At 43.3% G+C, this 19,895-nt stretch overlaps 2 protein-coding genes across 3 annotated transcripts in view; both read right to left on the bottom strand.

Annotated features, from left to right (window-relative positions):
- Nucleotides 1–209: 209 nt before the first annotated feature.
- LOC119029647 (T-box-containing protein TBX6L-like) lies at nucleotides 210–6,564 on the bottom strand. Of its 2 annotated transcripts, XM_037116650.1 has the most exons (10): nucleotides 4,986–6,564; nucleotides 4,332–4,507; nucleotides 3,848–3,995; nucleotides 3,618–3,720; nucleotides 2,768–2,932; nucleotides 2,529–2,675; nucleotides 2,026–2,102; nucleotides 1,665–1,738; nucleotides 1,348–1,579; nucleotides 210–1,112 (listed from the first exon to the last, which is right to left on the bottom strand). In XM_037116650.1, exons 2-10 carry the CDS (start codon nucleotides 4,345–4,347, stop codon nucleotides 917–919), a joined length of 1,158 nt encoding a protein of 385 aa, XP_036972545.1. In that variant the 5' UTR covers nucleotides 4,348–4,507; nucleotides 4,986–6,564; the 3' UTR covers nucleotides 210–916. The 2 variants fall into 2 exon arrangements, with proteins under 2 accessions (XP_036972545.1, XP_036972544.1); XM_037116649.1 differs by lacking the exons at nucleotides 4,332–4,507; nucleotides 4,986–6,564 and having other exon boundaries at nucleotides 3,848–4,299.
- Nucleotides 6,565–17,355: 10,791 nt separating this feature from the next.
- The window catches only part of LOC119030608 (matrix metalloproteinase-17-like), an 82,568-nt gene continuing 80,028 nt past the window's right edge, over nucleotides 17,356–19,895 (bottom strand). The window contains exon 10 of the mRNA XM_037118350.1: nucleotides 17,356–19,792. Within this exon, the coding sequence (XP_036974245.1) occupies nucleotides 19,467–19,792 (326 nt within the window). The 3' untranslated portion in view covers nucleotides 17,356–19,466. The remainder of the gene's footprint in view (nucleotides 19,793–19,895) is intronic.

Genomic DNA, 19,895 nt, shown 5'->3' with positions numbered 1-19,895 from the left:
AAACTTTTGTAAACTCTTTTCAACTTGATCAAATGGTTAGATTTTCAGTACTTTGTGTTTTAATGGTAAAATGGCAAATATTTTCATGCCAACACGCCAAACTAAAATAGTGAAAAGCCATTAAAACATTCAATTCTGCTAATCCTCACCATTGTAAGCATGTTAGCAGCAGGCATTAGCATTTGTCTCAAAGCTACAAAGCTGCTCTATGTCTTTAGACTCATATTCAGTTTGTATTCATTATAAAGCAGATGAGATATATGATATTATGTTCTTAACTTTTAAATCACAAAACAGTGTCACACCGGTTTACCTGGTATTGTTCATCTCCATTTATTAAGAAACAATAAGTCACTTTTTTATGCAGATACTGATTCTGACAGTTCGACTTATCTGGTATGACTCTGAAACAATCTTTTTACAGTTTGCTGTTGAATAAAAGTATGTTTTGTTATGCATTAAAATAAGTGTTTAGCAGTAACAGCTGCAGATGAGCACAAAGTCAACACAAGAGTCCAAAGAGCCTTCGCGACCTCAATTTGGTGTACAGTCTTATTGAAGTTCTGTTTTTGTTGCAGTACACAGGAGCAACTCTTGCAGATTCAATTTCACACTTATTTCCCAGCTGAGTGGATATATCACTATATATATTGCTGCATCTCATAATACATACTGTATCCGCTTTAACCCTGACAAGCTCAGGCTGAGCACGGTACATAAGAAGTACAGCAACAGCACCTCAGATGAATACAATCGTCCAATGGAAGTGAAAAATGAAAAAAAAAAACTGATCCAACATTAAAAAAAAACAAAAAACAACCCTTTATACACATTTATACACTTTTAACACCACTCGAGCGGCCTGTTAGTCTGGTTTTATCCTCCGTCAGCGATCACCATTGCAATGGATCAGAGTTCACCAGAGGGAGTAGGAGAAGAGTGGGTATTGGCTCCAGTCTGCTGCATGGCCGTTATGGTAAGGATGGTGGTAGTATCCGTGCTGCTGTGAGTTGTGCTCGGCTGTGGTGAATGGGTGAGGCGGGGGGTGTACGGGGGTGTGCGCCGCTTCTACGTCAGTGGAGGGCAGTGGGAATCGGGCGTAGTCGACAGACCTGGAGAAAAGGAGGTGTTATAAGTAATATTCCTGCAGCATCATTCCTCCTGTCTATTTATCTTTAAACAGTGGAGGAGTCTCAGAGGTTATAAAGGTGGAATTATTCAGTCCTCCCTCTTGTTGTAACATTCAGATATCACTACATTATTGCTCACCTTCTTTTTATTTCTGTGTTATAAATGTTTTACTTTCCTCATGAGATTTGATCTCACCCTGGGTGTCTTAAATCATACCTGTAGGGCTGGTACGCCACGGATGCGGGCACCATCTGCTCTTCACAGCTGTAGTCGTACTCGTGCTGCTCCAGGGGCTCAGCGTGGAGACTCTCAGACGGGTCCTGCTCCAGAGCCCAGGCTGAGAGGTCAACCCCCTTCAAGGGTGGCTGCTGCTGCTGCTGCTGCTGCGTGGAGGGCTGATTCTTCCCTGCCTGTGACGACTGAGAGGTGGAGGGCATCCTCTGCAGGCCTGAGAGGGAAATACAGTGATTAATACGAGCCAATAAAAGTGTAAAGACAGAAGCTGTATGAGTGAAAACTTATGTGGAACTTACCTGGAGGGCTTTCACAAAGAGCATTTCTGTCCAGGGCGGCTCTTTTTGCAGGAGGGCTTCTATTTGGACGACACCTATGAAGGAATAGACCACTTTAAGCACTATTTCTCGAACTCAGATTTCATTTTTGTACCCTTATGCTTAAAACAAATAGGTAAAAAACAAAAAAAACAAAACATAAGACAGGCCTTGTTTTAGCAGCATGTGATTAAATACAGAAGAAAACAAAAAATATGTCCATAATTTGAAGATGCAGACTTTAACTAATAAATGCTCATTCAGAGTAGTTGGATAGGTAGTGTAGAACTGCTTCTGACTACCCTGCAATATATTCGGTCCAAATTAGCCATGTCAGTCCTACCTTTTGCTGTGGGAGTGGGTGCCTCCTTCCCTGAATCCCTTGGCGAAGGGGTTGTGATCGATCTTCAATTTGGTGATCTTTTTTAAAAAGGCAAGAAAGGACAGTCATCACACAGGAATAGTAACAGTTAATGTTATGTTACACTTGCAACATGTACAAACTTTAATTTACAGTGTTAAAAAATAGCTTAAATTATTGATGGAATGTGCAGAAATAACAGTTTTGTGTATTTAAGGAGCATGCTAACTCGCTAGCCCCTAGCCACTTTGTATCTTGAGAGCTGATGGTCCAACAGAAAACAATGGCAATGATCACAGAGTCAACTTATACGACCGCTATCTGCATGCTGAGCTGAGCTCACTAGCTATTGAGCGGCTAAGGTTAGCAGCAGTTAGAGGTTACTCTAGTGATGTGCCGCCCCTGTTTGTATACATTTGGCAGATGGCCAACTCTTGCGCACTGCACCTTTAAATGTTTTGTAAAACTGCTATACATTACAGTACCTTTGGGTTCTGGTAAGCGGTCACTGCGGTGAAGGACGTCTCTGGGAAGGAGAAGGTCTGAAACGGGCCCCAGCGGACCGTGTAAGGACTGTCTGCCTGGGTGACATGAAACCTTGGGTAGTAGCGATGCATGGAGTGCAGGATGATCTGATGGGTAAAGAGAAAAAGAGCAGAGTGAGCCAAAACACACGAGCAGAGAGAACAATTCTAATTGAACCGGATGCAAGATGGTGTCGTACATGGCCATGCTGGTCCAGAGTGTTGTTGGTGAGCTTCATCTTGAGGAAAGTCAGCGACTGCTTCATCCAGTGACTTCCCGGAGCTGGGGAGTCCGGGTGCATGTATGTTCGACACGGGGGCTGGGGCTCTGCCTTACCCGCAACCTCCCACTGCTCCTTTTTCCACTACAGAGAAATAAGGTAGGGAGGGACGCATGGTTACCAAGTGTGAGACCCGGGGACATGTTGGATTAATCAGAAGTCTTGGTGAAGCATGAAATTTCCTTTTTTTTTTCTTGCTGTAATGCATGAAAACGTTTGTTGGCAGGATTTATTGCAAGATAAATCATTACATTATGTTTATGTTTCAATTTTCCTGCTCACTTTTGCTAATATACGCATTTTTCCTAAAGAAAGTAGTTTAAAAAGCTATTTCTACAGCTTCCCGACCACCAAACTCCCTGCCAGTGCCCTCCTCCAGTACTTTCTCTTTATAATGTACTTCATTGTTTTCAACTGTGTGCTAAAAGCAAGATGTGTGACCAAATGGGCCACAGCAGCTGATGTAGGAGCCATTGACTGTATGGATGGCTGGCTGCTCCCCTCTTGCACCGATTGCAAATAAGGAGGGATGCTAATTGATTGGGCCTCCAGCCGAGAGTGCACAAACAGGAAGCAATGAAAGGCTTTGATATGCAGCCGCGGATGGCCCAGAGTGGGCAGGCCAGAGTCTGGCTGCAGACTGCTGCGTTTTACATACCACAATCTGTTGGTTTGTGAGTCCCCAGCAAGCAAAACAAAATGTGAAGAAGAATGGAATGGAAGAAAAAGAGCGGCTGTGTCTGAAAAAAAAAAAAAACAGTAAATTCACCTTGTATTTGAAGCTGTCTACAGGAACCATATCCACCATGACGACGTAGTTGGCATACGGTTGGAGCCCGGACAGACTGATGCTGCAGTGTGGAAACATTCTCCTGAAACAAATACACCAAAGTCAGAAAATTGATTTTAATTTTTAAAAAAAAAACAAATTATGGAATCAAAAGCGGTTCCACATAGGTGATTTCTTCCAGGTTTTGTTCACAGTGCCGGCGCGGTTACCTTCCGTGCTTTGTGATAATCATCTCCGTTCCGATGGTGTGGAAGGACTTCCAGAGATCAGAGTTTTCCAGGGTCATCTTGATGGAGCCCTGCTGGTAGGAGTCAGCTGCCGGAGGGGGTCGGGGCATGCTTAGATTTGATTTGAAGTCTGTGGAGGGAACAGACATGTAAAAGTTCAGAAAAACAAATCCGATGAAACAGGGAAAACATAGAACTTCATCCGAATCTCCGCTCTGCTGAAAAGTTCAGCTTCAAATGTTTATACTGAGATAAAAGTTTAGTTTAGTACATCCTAAATGTATTCTCAGTAGTTTTCTTCAAATTATTAAAATATAACTGACCATTTAAGTACAGTTTCTCGTGCAGTGGAGGAAATTTGTTTTTTTTCCTGATAGATAGTAAACAAAATTAATTCTCCCATGCCCCTTGTGATGATTTGTCATCATACAGCATGGTTTAGATGATCTAGTAGGATAAAACTCACCCGAGATGTGCTGCATGTTTCTGCGTCCTCCTTTCGTCACCGCCAACAAAGTCTGGAGACAAAGTGCTGCTTTCAGGTGTTCTAACACTGAGGTCAAAACACAATCAGGCCAGGGTCTCTATCCTTGATAAGTTCGAGCCTTGAACTTGATTGGTCATCTCAGAGAGGGGCGGGGTCTAAGCAGCAGAGAGGGGGTATAGTTGGAACAGAGAGTGTGTAGGTGGTGAGGGTTGGGGTGGGGGGTTCAGGTGAGAAAATTACCTGACATTAAGAAGGTCTACATGTAAAATTCATAAGCTCAGTGTGCAGATGTCAGTGTCCCTTGGTGCGATGATATGTACACCAGTCATTTCTGTTCTGGTATACTGGGCTGAAAGTCAACTTTTTATATGTGCTGAACTACAAAGCCTTTTATTCTTACTAGAGACAAAAGTGGCAACGAAAGTCATTTCATTCCAGGAGACATGAGTGAAGATCCATCATATGGGAACATGAACATATCTAAAACATCTGTGTGTACACTTCCTCTTTTATCAGGTTGTTGTAACCTTTGGAAAATATGCTTAGAATAAATCACAACAATGGCGTCTATGATTTTCCCAAAGACATGATAATCTCCCTGTGAGACTTGACCATGATGGATCTAGTGCTCACCTCTGAGAAGTCATACAGTATTGCACTGGGCTTGCGATGGAGACTCTACTTTGGAGGACAGTGAGCAGAATATCAAAGCGCCCTGGGGGGATGGAAGTACAGACACATCAGGTCCCCTTCCTGCCAGCATTTGGTTGCGTATTGAAAACAAGTCTGGAGATTACAGAGGTGATAGGAGTCGGGGAGTAGCCTTGACAATGGCGGACAATGCCGCTAATCCTACGAGGGCCATTTGGTCCTGGCCCCCACCAACCCCCCCTCCCGCCTCTCCATGCTGCCTCCAGTGCTCTGGGAGGAGAACGGGCCCTCTGATGGAGCCAGCAGTTAGCAGCCCGTTCACATGAAAGGCTGCTGGGAGGAAGGGAAGAGCGGCAGTTTGGACTGTAGAGGACAATGTTCAAAGTTTAAAGCCCCGTGAAAGTTAATCCTCAATGACTGCCATTTAACGTCATTTAAAATTCCAGCAGAGGTCTCAAAGTTTCCAAACACCCCGCCCCCCCTCAAAAAAATGGAGTGAATTTGGGAGAAAAGGGTGTAAAATGTCTTGTATGTAATGTACTTCCAATTGTTGTAATCATAGAGGTCTGAATTTTTAATCACTTTAATCATACAGCTTCAGTGGTGAGTTAGGACAGCAGGGTCTACTGTACATGATACTGTCAGGGTGGAGTTTTGCAACCTCTAAGCCACTTCTGTAAAATAGAAACCAAAACAGGATGAAACTCTCAGTCTTCGGACAAATGGAGGCGTCTGCAGAAGGGTTATGATCGTTTGGTTATAAGAAATGAAGAGTTCATCTATGACTGATCTAAATTAGTCTCCATTCTCCAAAAGATATTCAGTGGTGGGACAAAATCACTTGTGTGTGTCATGTTCATGTCTGACAGGCCCCACACCAGATGCCCCAGATCTATTTGTGTCATGTGCACAGACTCAGAAGGTCATTTTGGCCAAAGGATGAGCAGAACGCTCAAAGTATCTGTTTGGACACACAACTTTCCTCTTAATTGCGTTCATGCATCTATGGACATGTGTTTAATGAGCTTCCGACACGGACACGTGTTTGACCCTAATGATTCATCACACTTTAGGAAGTGGAGCTGGTCAGATTTGGGAAGTGATCCAGACCAGCATTTTCTCACTTTTGCCCTTTGTTTTTTCTATGAAATGCTCAACAGCAATGTGTTTGTTACAGATATAATGACCCCGTTTCTAAAGATAATCCACTGACCATGGATGACAGGTTAGCTATCTATGATAGCCATTAAGAAATGAAGCTGCTCACAACAAGGTCTGTGGATTATCTTGAGTTACTAAGGCATGATCTGCAGAAAAAGACATTGCTGTTGAGTTTTTCAAATGTATTTTCAGGGGCTTTGAGCACCACAAGTGGCGGGCCATCGAGTTCCATTATACTGGAGTGAAGTCGGGCCTCTCTACAGCTGATATCTCCAAAACTCAGCAACTCGAACGATACAATCCAGGCTGACATATAGCTCTACGTGTAGGAGACAAAATTTCGATTTTCTCCTGACTCGACAGCAGTCTCAGAGAGGGCGGCCCGCTGCCTTCATGAGGCCTTTCAGCTGCGGCTGAAGGCATGTTGAAACATTTCTCCTCTGCTTAAATCAACTTCAGGCTCGGCGATGGAATTCAGTCTGTTCCTGCCTGCGGCGTGTGTCACTTCTGCAGCTATACGCTACGAAGTCAAGTTCATGTAGAGAACAGAAGCACTGCGAACATCCACGTACGCTACCGGTGAAAACTGGCAGTGTGGTAAAAATGCCAAAGTGTTTTTCATGTGACTTTTTAAAGTCGCTTCTCGGCTTGGCGGTGAATCCAGCAGTAGAGTGAGCTGTGAACTTGTTTCTGTAATGCATCAGTTCTGCTGCAGTAAAAATATCTCATGGCACAGGAAACGCTGTGGTTTCGACAGTTTCGACGAGTGAGCCTGAGAGCTGCAGCTGGGAGATGCAGCGCGGCGACCCCGGTGGCGTTAGCACAGAGACGTGCCTCTGAGATCTCTTCACCGCATGGATGCAGTGGGTGGCACGAATAGTCCTTTGCCCGCCTTCGGTAGCCGAATGCCACAAGGTACTCCCCTAGCGAGGGATGGCACTTCCAGGGAAAGAGAGGTGTGTGTGTTTGTGTGGGGAGGGGGAATTCACAACAGTTTAAAAAAAAACAAAACACCTCCAGCATCTTACAAACCAGAACCGCAGCGCCAACCAGAGATATACAACTGATAAGAGCAGAGAGAACAGTGGAGCAGCATTGATGCATTAAAAGGTGCACTATGCAGTTTTGGCTGAAGACATTTTAATCAGAAGAGACAGATCTTCAGTGACTGATATATATTTTTTTTTAAATGATGCCTCTACAAACTAAATAAACAAAGTGACCTGAAAGGACAATGCAAGTTCACACTGTTGACCTGTGTTTATATGGAGTCCAAGTGAGAATTTTTGCAACCACATTACCCAACATGTAGTCAGTTTCTTAACATCCCTTTTGTTATTGAGCTGATGCCACAGAGCGCTTCAAAATAAAAGACAATACCCGGGTGTATATTCCACAAAATAAATGATCGAACCATTATACCAAGAGTAAGCTTATCACCTCAAGTGTAAAGGTGTGCCAGTGACATAGACAAAGAGCTGCATGGGAGAAGTTCAGGAAAGGAAAGAGAGGAGAAGATGAAGGTGGAGAAGGAACTGAACAAATGGCCCAGATATACTGTAAGTGCTCTGAAGGAGGAGCAGCAGAGGAGGCTGAGCTCTGCTGCCAGCTGAATGTGGGTGACAAAGCCAGAGGACCTCAGACCTGAAGGCCACAGAGCAGGGCGGAAAGAAAACGAATCATGAATCATTATCATTATAGTTAAAACATATTACATTTGGTTTATGAGTAAAATCAAAATAACACATGTTCAGAGCCAATTAACAAATATAGTTATTGAGCTAAAATTATCATTCTGAGCATTAGGCCTGAGAAATGCTCAGAAACCACAATAAAGTTTCACTTCAGCTCTTATTTGCCAATGCTGCCACCTACAGGACCTCTTCTTATAGGTGCAATCTGCAAGTTTTTACAGGCCTTTAAACAAACTTCAGACAAATGTTTGTGTTTCTAAGCCAGACGATCACATTTGCATATGCAAACAGGTTAGTGTTTTGAGCTATGGTGGCGTGAGAGCTTAAGCAGCACACTGCACCATCTTGATGTTTGTAGAACAGGACTCATACTGCAGCAGGATGATGAGGGGTCCAAGCGGTCCTGATTTCAACCCCACTGAACATTTATGGGATACTTTTAGACTGAGGGAGCTGAGCATTCTGTGACATCACAAGAAGCTCTGAGAAACACTGTCAAATCATGCTGGGGTAACAAGACTCATCGGGTTTTACACAAACTTGTGGGGTCCATGCCAGCCGGAGGGCACAATGTGAAGCCAAAATAGAAAGAACACAGAAATTCGTTGACATTTTTCAAACATTCAACTTTTCCCTCAAATTCTGAAGTTGATATGATCATTTGTAATGAGAAGAATAGTACATAATTCAGAACAATTGCAAAACAGAAGTATTTTAACTGCTTGGTCTCAGACTTTTGGACCCCACTGTATGAAATGACAGGATGGATTACAGCAGCACTTTCTAAGGAGTCCCGGTCTGCTGAGCACGCTGACACATGCATTCTGGAAAATGAGCTTTTCTGCCCCTAATGTAATAACACAAAGCACTCCACTGAAGGCGCTTTAAGAACACATAATGCTATTTTACTGGAGTGCAAACAACATTAGGACGAAGGTTGCGCCATGGGCAAAGAGGTACTCAATTATCACAAAAAGAAACAAAGTCATATTTACACTTATCCAATTCCTTACCTGCGCTCCTTCTAGTTTAGCACAGAGAGGTGATCTATGTAAGGGTGTGAAGAATTACATTCATTCCAGCTCTGATCATCTACAAAGCAAGGGACGTAAATACACCGTAAGGGCTGTAAAGAGGTCTGATCAAGGACATCTCCCACGTCAAAGGGGAGGGGAAAGATTTTCACGCAACGGGAATAATGACTGCTCGACTCTCGGCGTGGAAAAGCGTGACAAATTAAAGGAAATTGAAAAAGGAATTGATGGGAAGAGAGAAAATTAATGAAACGCTTAAACTGAGAAATTAGAGGGGGAAGAAAGGGAAAAAATGGGCAAGACAGAGAGAAGGACGTGCGAAAGTGAAGGCGGAAGGGGAGAGTGATGAGGCATGAGGAGGAAGAAGCCCTTGAGAAAGAGAGAGCGCACAAAAGGAGAGAGAGACAAACCACTGGAGACAGGAAGAGGAAGGAGAAGATAAAAAGGTAGGAGGAAACTGAAGGGATGTTTCTCCATCTGGGGAAGAGGCAATAATGAAGGGGGGGGGGGAGGCTTCAAAGTGAGCACACAGAGTTTAAACAAGTTTATTCCAGAAGTTTTGAAGCAGAATATATTTATCAGTGATAAAACTTTTCGACTGGTCGGAAACTCGAGCTGCTGTGGATCTAACGCTGACTGACGGAGGGTCTGAGGAGCACCCCGGAGGAGGCAGGAGTGGAAGCCTCTGAACAGGAGCCCCACATGAATATTTTAGGAGGGAGATCAGAGGTGAGACCCCTGCTGATACTTGCGCCTCACTTGGCTCAGGTGAAATCAGGAGGAATGAGTGAGGCGAAACACTGAGGGGACTCTCAACCCGCTCGAGCCCCGACGTCATTATGTCCTGACCTTCTGCTGTTCTGAGACGCCTCGGTCGGTCGCTGCAGAAGGTTGCACGGAGGCAGCTGTGACAATGTGTGTTTTCATTGAGTCTTTTCATCGTTAACTGCCTAAAAAAAAAAAAAAAAGATTTGAAATACCACAGCACACACTGGATTTCTTTCCTTTAAAAAGAATTCAATAGGTGGGATCACGCTGGGTCTGACCTCACAGGCTCTCCACATGGATCAACGTCCTGCTGCTTTGATGGCTGCTGTCAGAAATGTTTTATTTCACCTCCAGCAGAGGGCAGCACGGCACCAACAAATAGACTGCATTAAGTTCCCCTTTTAATTGTGTTAAGAACAATCACACATCTTTGTCAGTATGAGGTGTTAATTGCAGTTAAAATTGAGCCACTTTGTTTTCGGTCTCGGGATAGCGGCTTTCTATATGCAATTTAGAGTCTTTAGTTGGATTTAGTTCATGTTATATATTTGCACAGTTAAAGATTTAAAGATAGGACAGTGCACCTAAATGGTGTGAAATATCAAAGTTAAAGAGAACACAAAATTAACAGGATTGCATAAAAGCATGGATGGAAGTTACAAATTACAACTACTCTTACTGGAATTAGCTCATTTTTATATGTATTTTTTCCAGGTATGTGATTTTTCCTCATATGTGGATAAATATGCACTTATGCAAATATTAATTTAGTGCTGAGGACAATTCAAATAATCTAAACTAAACGATGATTATCATTCCAATAAGTCCATCTGATCACAAACGGGCTGATGAAAACCCTGACATGCTGACAACAACTCAAAACTGTGCAGCAGATGCAGGTTTGGAGAGGTGAGGTGACCGCTGAGAGAACAGAAGTTAGACTGGAGATCTGCAGAAACATAAACCCTCTGATTGAAAACCTGCTTGTTGATGATGCATTAAAAAAAAAAAAAAAAAAAAAAAAAGGGTTAAAAAGTTACTCCTAAATTCAGGTTTGATACTAACATCTTAAAACATGAAAAGAAAACACTGGAGTTGAGGAAGTGTGACCCTGATTTGGGTGCACTCCTGATGTTGTGGGGAATGATCCTTTAATTTAGATGAGCTCGTTATGTGCTGGGTTCCCCTAGTGTGTATGTGAACGTGGTGTTGTGTGGTGTTTGAACGCAGCCCCATTGATCAGACAGGTTATACCAGTGACCTGTTGGTCTTGATTAACTCCTGCCTCTGCTCATTGCTGTGGTGTGTTCGGTGTCCACGCAGCTTTGACCTGACCTGTGTGACACATTGTCTGACCCTTCTGTATTAAAGCCCTGTGGTTCTCCCGCCCACCTCTCTCCGAGCGACACCTTGTGATACCAGAGGTGGCTGACCTCCAGTTTAACGGCTGCTGTTTTTTGCTCTGTGTGGTTTATGGAGCTTATTAGTTTGGTTTATTTGAATTGCCATCTGGTCCACTGTGGAACCAACTGGATTTTTTTTTTTTTTTAATTTCTGTTTTTTCCATTGTTGGTTTCTTTTCCTTCAGTGAAGCTGTGTGTCATTTTACTGGGAGGTCCCACCCATAGTGAGCTCCATCCACCTTATCCATGTGAGGTCAGAGCACTGCGACCTGTGCCATTTTTGCTATGAGGCTCGCTTAAAGATGTGTTACGTTTCCCCAGTAAACAAAACCTGAAGGGCAGGGGTCACAGGTTGGGAGACTAACAAGGCCCTGCGCTAATCACACAAGGGTTAAAGCAAACTGGTCCCTAGGTGGCTAAAAGGTGAAGGTGGAAATAAAAGCCACAACCACCCACAGAATCTATCAAAATGATAGATGAACATAGGACCCAAAAACCCATTGGTGAAATGAGAGTCACTGATCGGGGGGGAGATACAAAAGGTATAATAACTGGCCAAAAGAAACTCACACACACAACCCAGTTTACCCCAAACAGAGAATGCAGTGAGCCAACTGATGGTGTCGACTCCCTGAAAAACACACAACCAACTGAACCGGGGAGCTGCAGCCCTCTTATATAAACTCCCAGCTGACTGATGCAGCCAGCTGAAGGGAGAACATCACAGGTGCACCCAATAGCCTCTGATTACCTGTGACCTGGATCCTGATCTGTCCAGAACAGACGCAACATGTGAGACTTGCCCAGGGCGGCGTATCACCACAGTAACGGCTAACTGCTGCTAACTATAGCTACCGTTGGCTTGTGGGCTCAGTTAACTTCACAGCTAGCGGTCATATTAGCTGTCTCTGCCCTAAATCCCTACAAACGGCTCCTTTAAGGGTCAGTCTAGGTTTAAGCTCGACCCCATATTTGAAAACATGCTGTGAGAGTGCCCTTGTGGTGCTTTTTTCATTATTTGCAATAAATATATTTAATTTCCAACATGAGTAATGGGTCTATTTGCCTCAGCCATTTTTCAATATACAGCAGTGTTCAGGGTTTCGGTGTACTTCTCCAGGAGCAAACCCCCAGGTGGCGTCGGCAGCGCCCTCGCCCTTGCACAGTAAACAAAATATTTCTCATGGAGCAAAACTATACGGAGCAGTAGAAAAAGTACTACCCCGAACCTTATCACAGTTTGAAAGATATGGATGGGTCGGACGATGATAAAGTCTAAGGCGGCAGTTTTTTCTGCATGCATCCGGTTGGAGGAGGAAAGTGCAGCAGCTGAAGGAAAAACCCACACAAATGATTCAAACCCAGGACCTCTCTCCGCTTGTGAGCGTCTGAAATCCCGTCTTTATCTTAAATGATCTGAATAAGCAACACAAAAGATCATAGTATAAATTTATGCTTTGATATGCATTTATCTGCTAAGCTGCTAAGCCATTTGCCACCCCGACAGATGGTGCAGTCACAGTTAACATCCCACCATGTCCGCCCGAACATCCTGCGACACGCTCGTGTGTGAGTTTCGCAGGAAATTGCTCCGGCGGCGAATATTTCAGCCTCGGTGCGGTTTGCACTTTCGGGGCTGACTGATTGGCTCTGCCCGGCCCACAGGAACCCGCCGCCACTGATAATGAGTGCAGAGGCCTTCAGGTGTCATTTCCGGTTAGAGAAGAAAGGACCAGCCATATCTCAAATTTGATACATTTACATATTTGTAGTGCACGTGCAGGTGCCGTGACTGAACGCGCTCCGATCGGCGCGAGTTTAGTCATGCTTGCAGAGGTTGCAAGCTTGTTGGAGGGATATTTCATGTGTAGCATCCATGTTAATCCCACAGAGGGTTTTTTTATACCTTCGACTTGCTGCATGTCTTCCAATTTGCCTTCTTCACGCGCTCCTTCATCCCTTCTCCCTGCGTCGAGCCTCAACACACGGTTACAAGTCAGGTGTTTCTGGACGTCCGTGTTGTGTATTCTGCACCTGTGCCTGTTTTCCGGGGTCCCGCTCTGAGCACTTTGATGTGTGCGTGAGGACAGGCGAGATGCAAAATGGACAGCACAACAACAGCTGCTGCTCTCTCCTATGACCACCACCTCCCAGCCTGTGGAGGGCTACCTTGAAAGCCTAATACACACACACACACACACACACACACACACACACAGAAATAAGCCCAAGTTACCAGTGGCACAAAGAGAGTATCTGATAGAGAGCGTGGTTAAGAAATCATACCGCTGCAGAGAATTAGCCTCCCTTGCCTGAGGTGAACTCTCTCTCTCTCTCTCTCTCTCTCTCTCTCTCTCTCTCTCTCTCTCTCTCTCTCTCTCTCTCTCTCACACACACACACACACACGCACTCAAGTCACACTGCTGTACACTGCTGATTGATTTTGCGTTGCCCTTTTCTCGTGGAAGCACCTCGTCAAAGGTCTGACCGTCTGAACAGGACTGCTCAACTGAGCAGGGTTTCGACACAGCCTTCCTGTTTAGAAAGTGCTGTTTTAAAGCATCATTATGTAATTTTTTACATCATCTCTGCCACTCCACTGCCCCCCCATTGCTTGTTTCTAACGTAAATTCAGTGGGCAGATAGCATCACAGTGTGTAACGCTTTAAGGCAGAACATCACAAACATCACACACAGCACCAACTTTTACTGATTTTGAAAATGTCCTTTGGTTTGCCCTCTGATGATGAGCCAGCCCATTTTGGAAGAAGTTTAGCTGTTAGCATGTTACAGCCAGGTGTTATTGTCTCTGGTTCGGGTTACGTTGGCTTGCTGTGCCTCATGCTGTTCTGAGTTGTGTGCAAAAAGGCGTAATATTGTCAGGATGTACTGAATTTTACATGTCATAAGCATGTTATGATGTATTAGTTCTGAAAAGTTGTGACAGATCATTTCTATTTGCAGTTGCGTTGCACCCAGAAACTGTGTGTGTGTCGCTTTAAAGCTTATCTCTTTAATGACCACCAATTGAGCCTTATTTTCATAGTTTTAAGATATAATACCATTTTTGTATGACTTTGTGGTGTTTTTTTTTGTTTAGTTGTGTACTCTCCTCCAGAGAAATCCGTAATTTTATTGAAGGTAACGGTGCATTTCATCTGGTTGTCTGTCACTATCACTTCCACGAGAGTGTCAGAGAGTGAGGAGGGGAGTCTGCGAACGTGACTAAACGCAATTTGCATAAAACTTGAATACATCACCTCGCCGGTGAACATTTTTCTGCCTGAGTCATGTAGATAGCTTTTCATCAGCAGCGGCAGTTGTTTTTAATGATGAAGACAACAACACTCCTCGCGGCAGAAATTACAAACCGTGCATTTGAAAAAAACAATTCTTGTTTATATTCCCTGAGATAGGCCAGTGTGACGGGGTTAATTAAAAGAAGTCATAAGCGTTCAGATGATTTTTGAATTTGGAGTTTGGAAGAGACAACAAATGCAAATCGTTAATTATTACCAAAAGCTTTTCTATACAGACCAACTCCCTGCCTCAACTTTGACTTTACAATTTGTCATAGTTTTTCTGTGCAATTACAGATTATTACATGAGTCAAACACAATGTTTCAGATCAGTGTGTTTTGAATCCCGGTCCTGGAGCATGTGTCAGACGTCTCTGTGCCCCAGACACACCTGAGCCAAATGAATGATTCGTTATCAGGCTCAGCGGAGCTTGATGATGAGCTGATCATTTGAATCAGACGAGGGGCGCCCCTCAGGACCAGGCTTGAAAAAAAACATTTTTTTTTTTAGATAATCAGTCGTCTGATCACCTCGTCTGACCTAAAAGTGGCGCTGTTTTCCTTTTGGATTAGCAGGAGCAGTTATTTATTCTATAATATTGTTTTTTTAATAATTGAAATAAATGATGTTCAAAAAAAAATAAAAAAATGCCCCACGTTAACGAGAACAGTCCTTTTGAACAGTGACTGTGTGGAAAGTCTCCTATCTCCTCTGTGGATTATGTACTTACTGCTAAATTGCCTCTTTATCTTTGCCACAGTCTCTCTGGAGATGGCATTTCATTTTTCCCCCCCATCTATCTCTACATCTCTTTGTCTTTTTCTGTATTTGTTGGTGGTTTTGTCTGCTGGCTGCCAGTCTTCACTTTTGGTCTGTTTCTAACCCTGTGTATCTTTTGTATTAATCTGTCACTTTTTGCCCATTTGTTTCTCCTCTCCCTGCAGAGCTCCGCCGCAAGTTCTCAACTGTGCAGGCGGCTCCGACACTCCGACACATATTTTAGTGACAGAGTGATTGATTGGTTCTGCCTGGCCCATGGCGGCTCAAGCAGCGAGAGCACCATGTGTCAGCTATAGGGGAGGCTCCGTGGATGATGACACTATTTCAGAATATGCAGTGAAGTTATATTTAAATGATACATTTCTAATTTTGTTAACATTACAGTATTACTAAATTAAAGGCTTCTAATTGGTTTGTTAATGGTATCTTTATAGAGGACATAGAGCTGTATCTCTGCTGCATTCGCCCGTGGGTGCAGGTGCTCTCCTGGTGGCACGCCAGTTAATTAATACCAGTCGAGTGTGTCAAGAGGAGGGAAGGGAAACTGCTGCTGTCGGCAGAAAATAGCGATTGAGTGACTTTTTAAACCTTTAAACTTCATTTTACCTCAAAACAGAAGGAAGTTCTGGGTCTGCGCTATTGTGGCGGGGATTCATCCGCAGCCTTTGGGCAGAATAAAAGGAACAAACATTGACACAAACACCTGAGACGCACACAGGCTGTGTTTGTTCCTGTGTGCCATTAAGTCATTACTTGAGTGAATAATGTAAATGAAAGTAAGGTGTCACGTTGTGGAGTTCATTGTGCGTTTGCAAAAAATGTGTAAAAATATTATAGACAGTTGTACAGTATTTCTTCTTTTCATTGGACTCGGAGGAAAAGTCTGGAAGCATGATTCCAGTAACTCTTTACATTAGGGAGCACATGTCAACTATTAACCAGATGCTTATTAGTGTTCATATAAGTAGCATGCTGACTCTTTACTAGTTATTATAAAACACTTATTAATGCCTGAGGAGAACCTGTGTGGGTAAATTTGTTTAATCTACCAATGAATTAGTTATGAGCAAAAAACCCCTCACTTTACCACGTGGAACATTTGAACGAGTTTAGACAAAAAATTTAGTTATGTGGATACTGATAACACACTTAGCTTTGTACTGAAGCCCATTGTGGCCACATGTGCAATACATTTTAGATGCCTTTCTGTCAAAAACACGAGTTAATTACAAACATTTTCTCAGGAACAGATTAATTTATCTCATAATCTCAAAAAAATGAGCTTTGTTGGCCAAAGATAAAGAGATGAATTACCCGTAGAGACTGAGTATGTGTGTAGTCCACTCTTGTGAATCTTGTGGTTTTCTTGTGAAAAAATATCTTGCTATCTTGTGGAAACATTTGTTATTTAGTGGTAATTACATAAAAAACTTCAGTAGAGCAGGCAGGGTAACCACTAACTGATGGTACTAGCTGGCTAGCGTGCTAACATCAGTACTACAATACTGTTGATAATTTCGATTATTCCTTGAACGATTCCTTACATATTGCAACTTTTGTTTCCTGATTAAAAAAAGTTACTCACATTTTCCTGCTGGTGAAAATGCTATTTTCTTTGGTTTATGTGAAAAAAATTCACAAACGGCATTCACAATTCACAAACTATATTTCCTTCTCTTTTTGAATAACTTCTGACTTACCGCACCGCTGAAACTAAACCCCCAGCCTTGTGCGTTAGTGCGTGTGTGTGTGTGTGTGTGTGTGTGTGTGTGTGTCTACTGAGACTTGACAGGCCTGACATCCTGTTAACTTTGATCTCTGAATTATTAGTAGCTGAGCCAGTGAACATTTTTGGGGATTAGGTGACATAACTTTTCTGATTCCTCTTTCCTAAGAAACACATGTATACTGTATAATCCTCTGCCAGCCAGTCTGCTCATAAGGCGGACTCTGAGCGAGGGTGCTTGCTGTGGTTGACGTGACGTGGTTTGTATTCCCGATGAACAGCAGTGACCATCACAAGAGGAGCCCCGCTTATAGAACATCAGTGATGGAGAGCAGCTCCCCTGTTGGTGTCTGCAAGCTGTCATGCTACCTTCATCTGTCTTCAAGCTCGGGCTTGTTTTCAATGACACTAAATAATTACACACTCGCAGCCGATCACCGTGCACACCACATACACATTCATGTGACCACAGTCAGCCCACAGAGTCATTCAGATTGTTTTTATTTTTCTACAAAAATATTTTACATTAGAAAACACGCCTCGAAATATACACAGTCCACCAGGTTGTGCAATAACTGCAGAACCGTTCAACTCAAATATATCAGTCTATAGGTAAATATATCTTTACAGCAAGAATAAATCCAGGCGCCAAGTTGTGACTCTTGTCTTGAGGAGCCGAGGCGGGTGATTAAGGAAATGTATCCAACAGTCACAAAAAGGCTCTATAAACTCTATGACCTGATCAAAACAATGTCAAATAAACAGGAATATCACTTTTCTCAGAATCGGATATAAAAAGATACAACTAAAACCAAGAGCAGGGAATGCTTCCAAACCAGAGGAGAAAGTTATGAGCCTGTGGAGGAAATGAGTACATGAGCAGCAGTTCCTCACTTCAGACTGCAGTTGGAGAGATCTAGGCAAGAAAACTGGTGCTGACAGAGTCGATCGACCTACTCATCCATCCATCTAGAACTCCCACAGCAGAAGTTTGCATTCTGCCCACGAGAGCAGGATACAAAACATTCATGCTTATCAGGGGCACTTCAGTGAGGCTAGTTCACACCCAAACTTGTGTGTGTTATATATACTGTATATCCTCAATCCCCTCTGGTGCAATCCTGCCATGCGAATAGTCTATTTATTATTTGCCCCATTTTCTGAGACATCCAATTCAATGGAGGTGAATGTAAAGTGTTAATGGTGCACACACCACTGAAAAGTTACCCTAAAACTCAACAGCTCTGTGTCTTCGCAGAAAAAGTGTGCCGTTTACTCTGGACCTTCTTGATGAACAATTTTTTCCCCTCTGGAACTATTTTTAACAGAGGAAATAAACCCCAAAATGTAACACTGCCATTGCCTTGACCCTAAGGCATGCTACTGTTGAATTTCCCAAATGTAATTTTCCGAAAAATCCTTTTGGTGAACTAGCTACAACTCAGTTTCAGCTGACTTTCTAAATAAACTTTAAAAACATCTCCAAGCACATATCCAATATTTGTACAATTCCATAGATTCAAGGGTAAATCTCTTTATGAGTGGGTGTAGCCATGAATAAAAGAACAACATTTATTGGCAAGTAGGCTGTTACCAACATAAAACTTAGAACCACAACTGTAACTTGAATTGATACGCATCAAGGAGGTAATCCAAGGAAGTACACAATTATATCTGAGTCCCAGCCTAAACTGGTTACTACAACAAGGTACTTGTTGAACTGAAGGGAAATAGCTGGAGGTTGTTCTTAGTATTTCAGCTGTGGTCTCTCTGTAATCAATGCTATTATTTACCATATATTTAGTTTACAGTTAACACTGTAAATGTAATGGTTACCTTAATTTCACCTCCATTGTGCTGGGATGGAAGCAGAAACTATGACACAACAATCGGACCATCTACGTGGCTTGATAGCACAGAAGGTAAATATAAAATTATGTTTTTTTCAGCCCCTTTGAACTACTTTTGAAAGTATGAAAGGTGATTCTGGAGAATAGAAGTAAGTCTCATTCTTAGGTTGTCAAGTCCCGACACTTTGTCATTATTTCGCCCAAAATTTTAACCCAAAATGTCTGTATTTAACGACCTGGGAATGAGACTTAAAAATCAGTTACCTATCTAAGAAATGATCTTACCTCCCTTTGACCTCATTTGTTGAACTGACCCTCTCGTAAAGCATTTATTGTTATTTATTTAAACAGGCAACATTGTGTGTGTTGGCATGCAGTCTACCGTTGCACCTGCCCACTTCCCTTCTTTGTCTATGTGTGAGGCATTGCTGCTGTAAACCTGCTGCACATGAAGTATAATAATGCTCACTGTTGATGCTTGTCTTTCTATTCAACCTTTCCTTGCAGAGATGAGGCAGTTTGACCATTGAATGAAAAACTTTGTAAAGCATTGTGAATGGGTTGATGCCTATAAGGATGAGTACTTTCGTTGGCAGTGCCCACCATGACATATGAAATAAATTACAGCAAAATTAGCGCAAAAGGTTACCAAATGATATAGTGAGAACAAAATGTTCCAGTTCCTCCGCTGAGTGTCCACTGGCCCTCCACCAGTCAGCTCAGGAACTCTGTCCCCTGCTTTGGCATCATAGCGGTTCAGAGCGGAACGCCAGCGAGAGCGTCCAGAGAGGTGGGAGCAGCCACATGGGAGATGGGGAGGGGCGGGCACCTAAAGGCGAGGCCGTGTCCGAGGTGCAGGAGCACACCTCAAAGCCGTTCTCTGCGTGGTCTGAGTGATGGTGCACGTTGCCTCCCGTCTCCGTGCTTTTGGGTTCCGTGTCCGGAGAGTCCGACTGCATCTCGGTGCACAGGAGCCAGTCTTTTGCGATGAGGCGGGGGAAACTGGCCTCCACCTCCATGTCGCTGCCAGGCACTCGCCAGTACTCCTTCCCCTTGAAGAAATAGGACGAGCCTTCAGGGGGAGAGAGAGAGAGGGCAGAGGATTTGTATTAGTGTGTGCATATACAACATAGAATGGATGACAGTACAAGATGGTGTGTTTTATTATTCAAACA

The sequence above is a fragment of the Acanthopagrus latus genome, chromosome 12, assembly GCF_904848185.1.
Source record: "Acanthopagrus latus isolate v.2019 chromosome 12, fAcaLat1.1, whole genome shotgun sequence".
Lineage (NCBI taxonomy): Eukaryota > Metazoa > Chordata > Actinopteri > Spariformes > Sparidae > Acanthopagrus > Acanthopagrus latus.
Note: the sequence above shows the minus strand (reverse complement) of the source record. Positions and strands in the feature narration are given on the sequence as shown.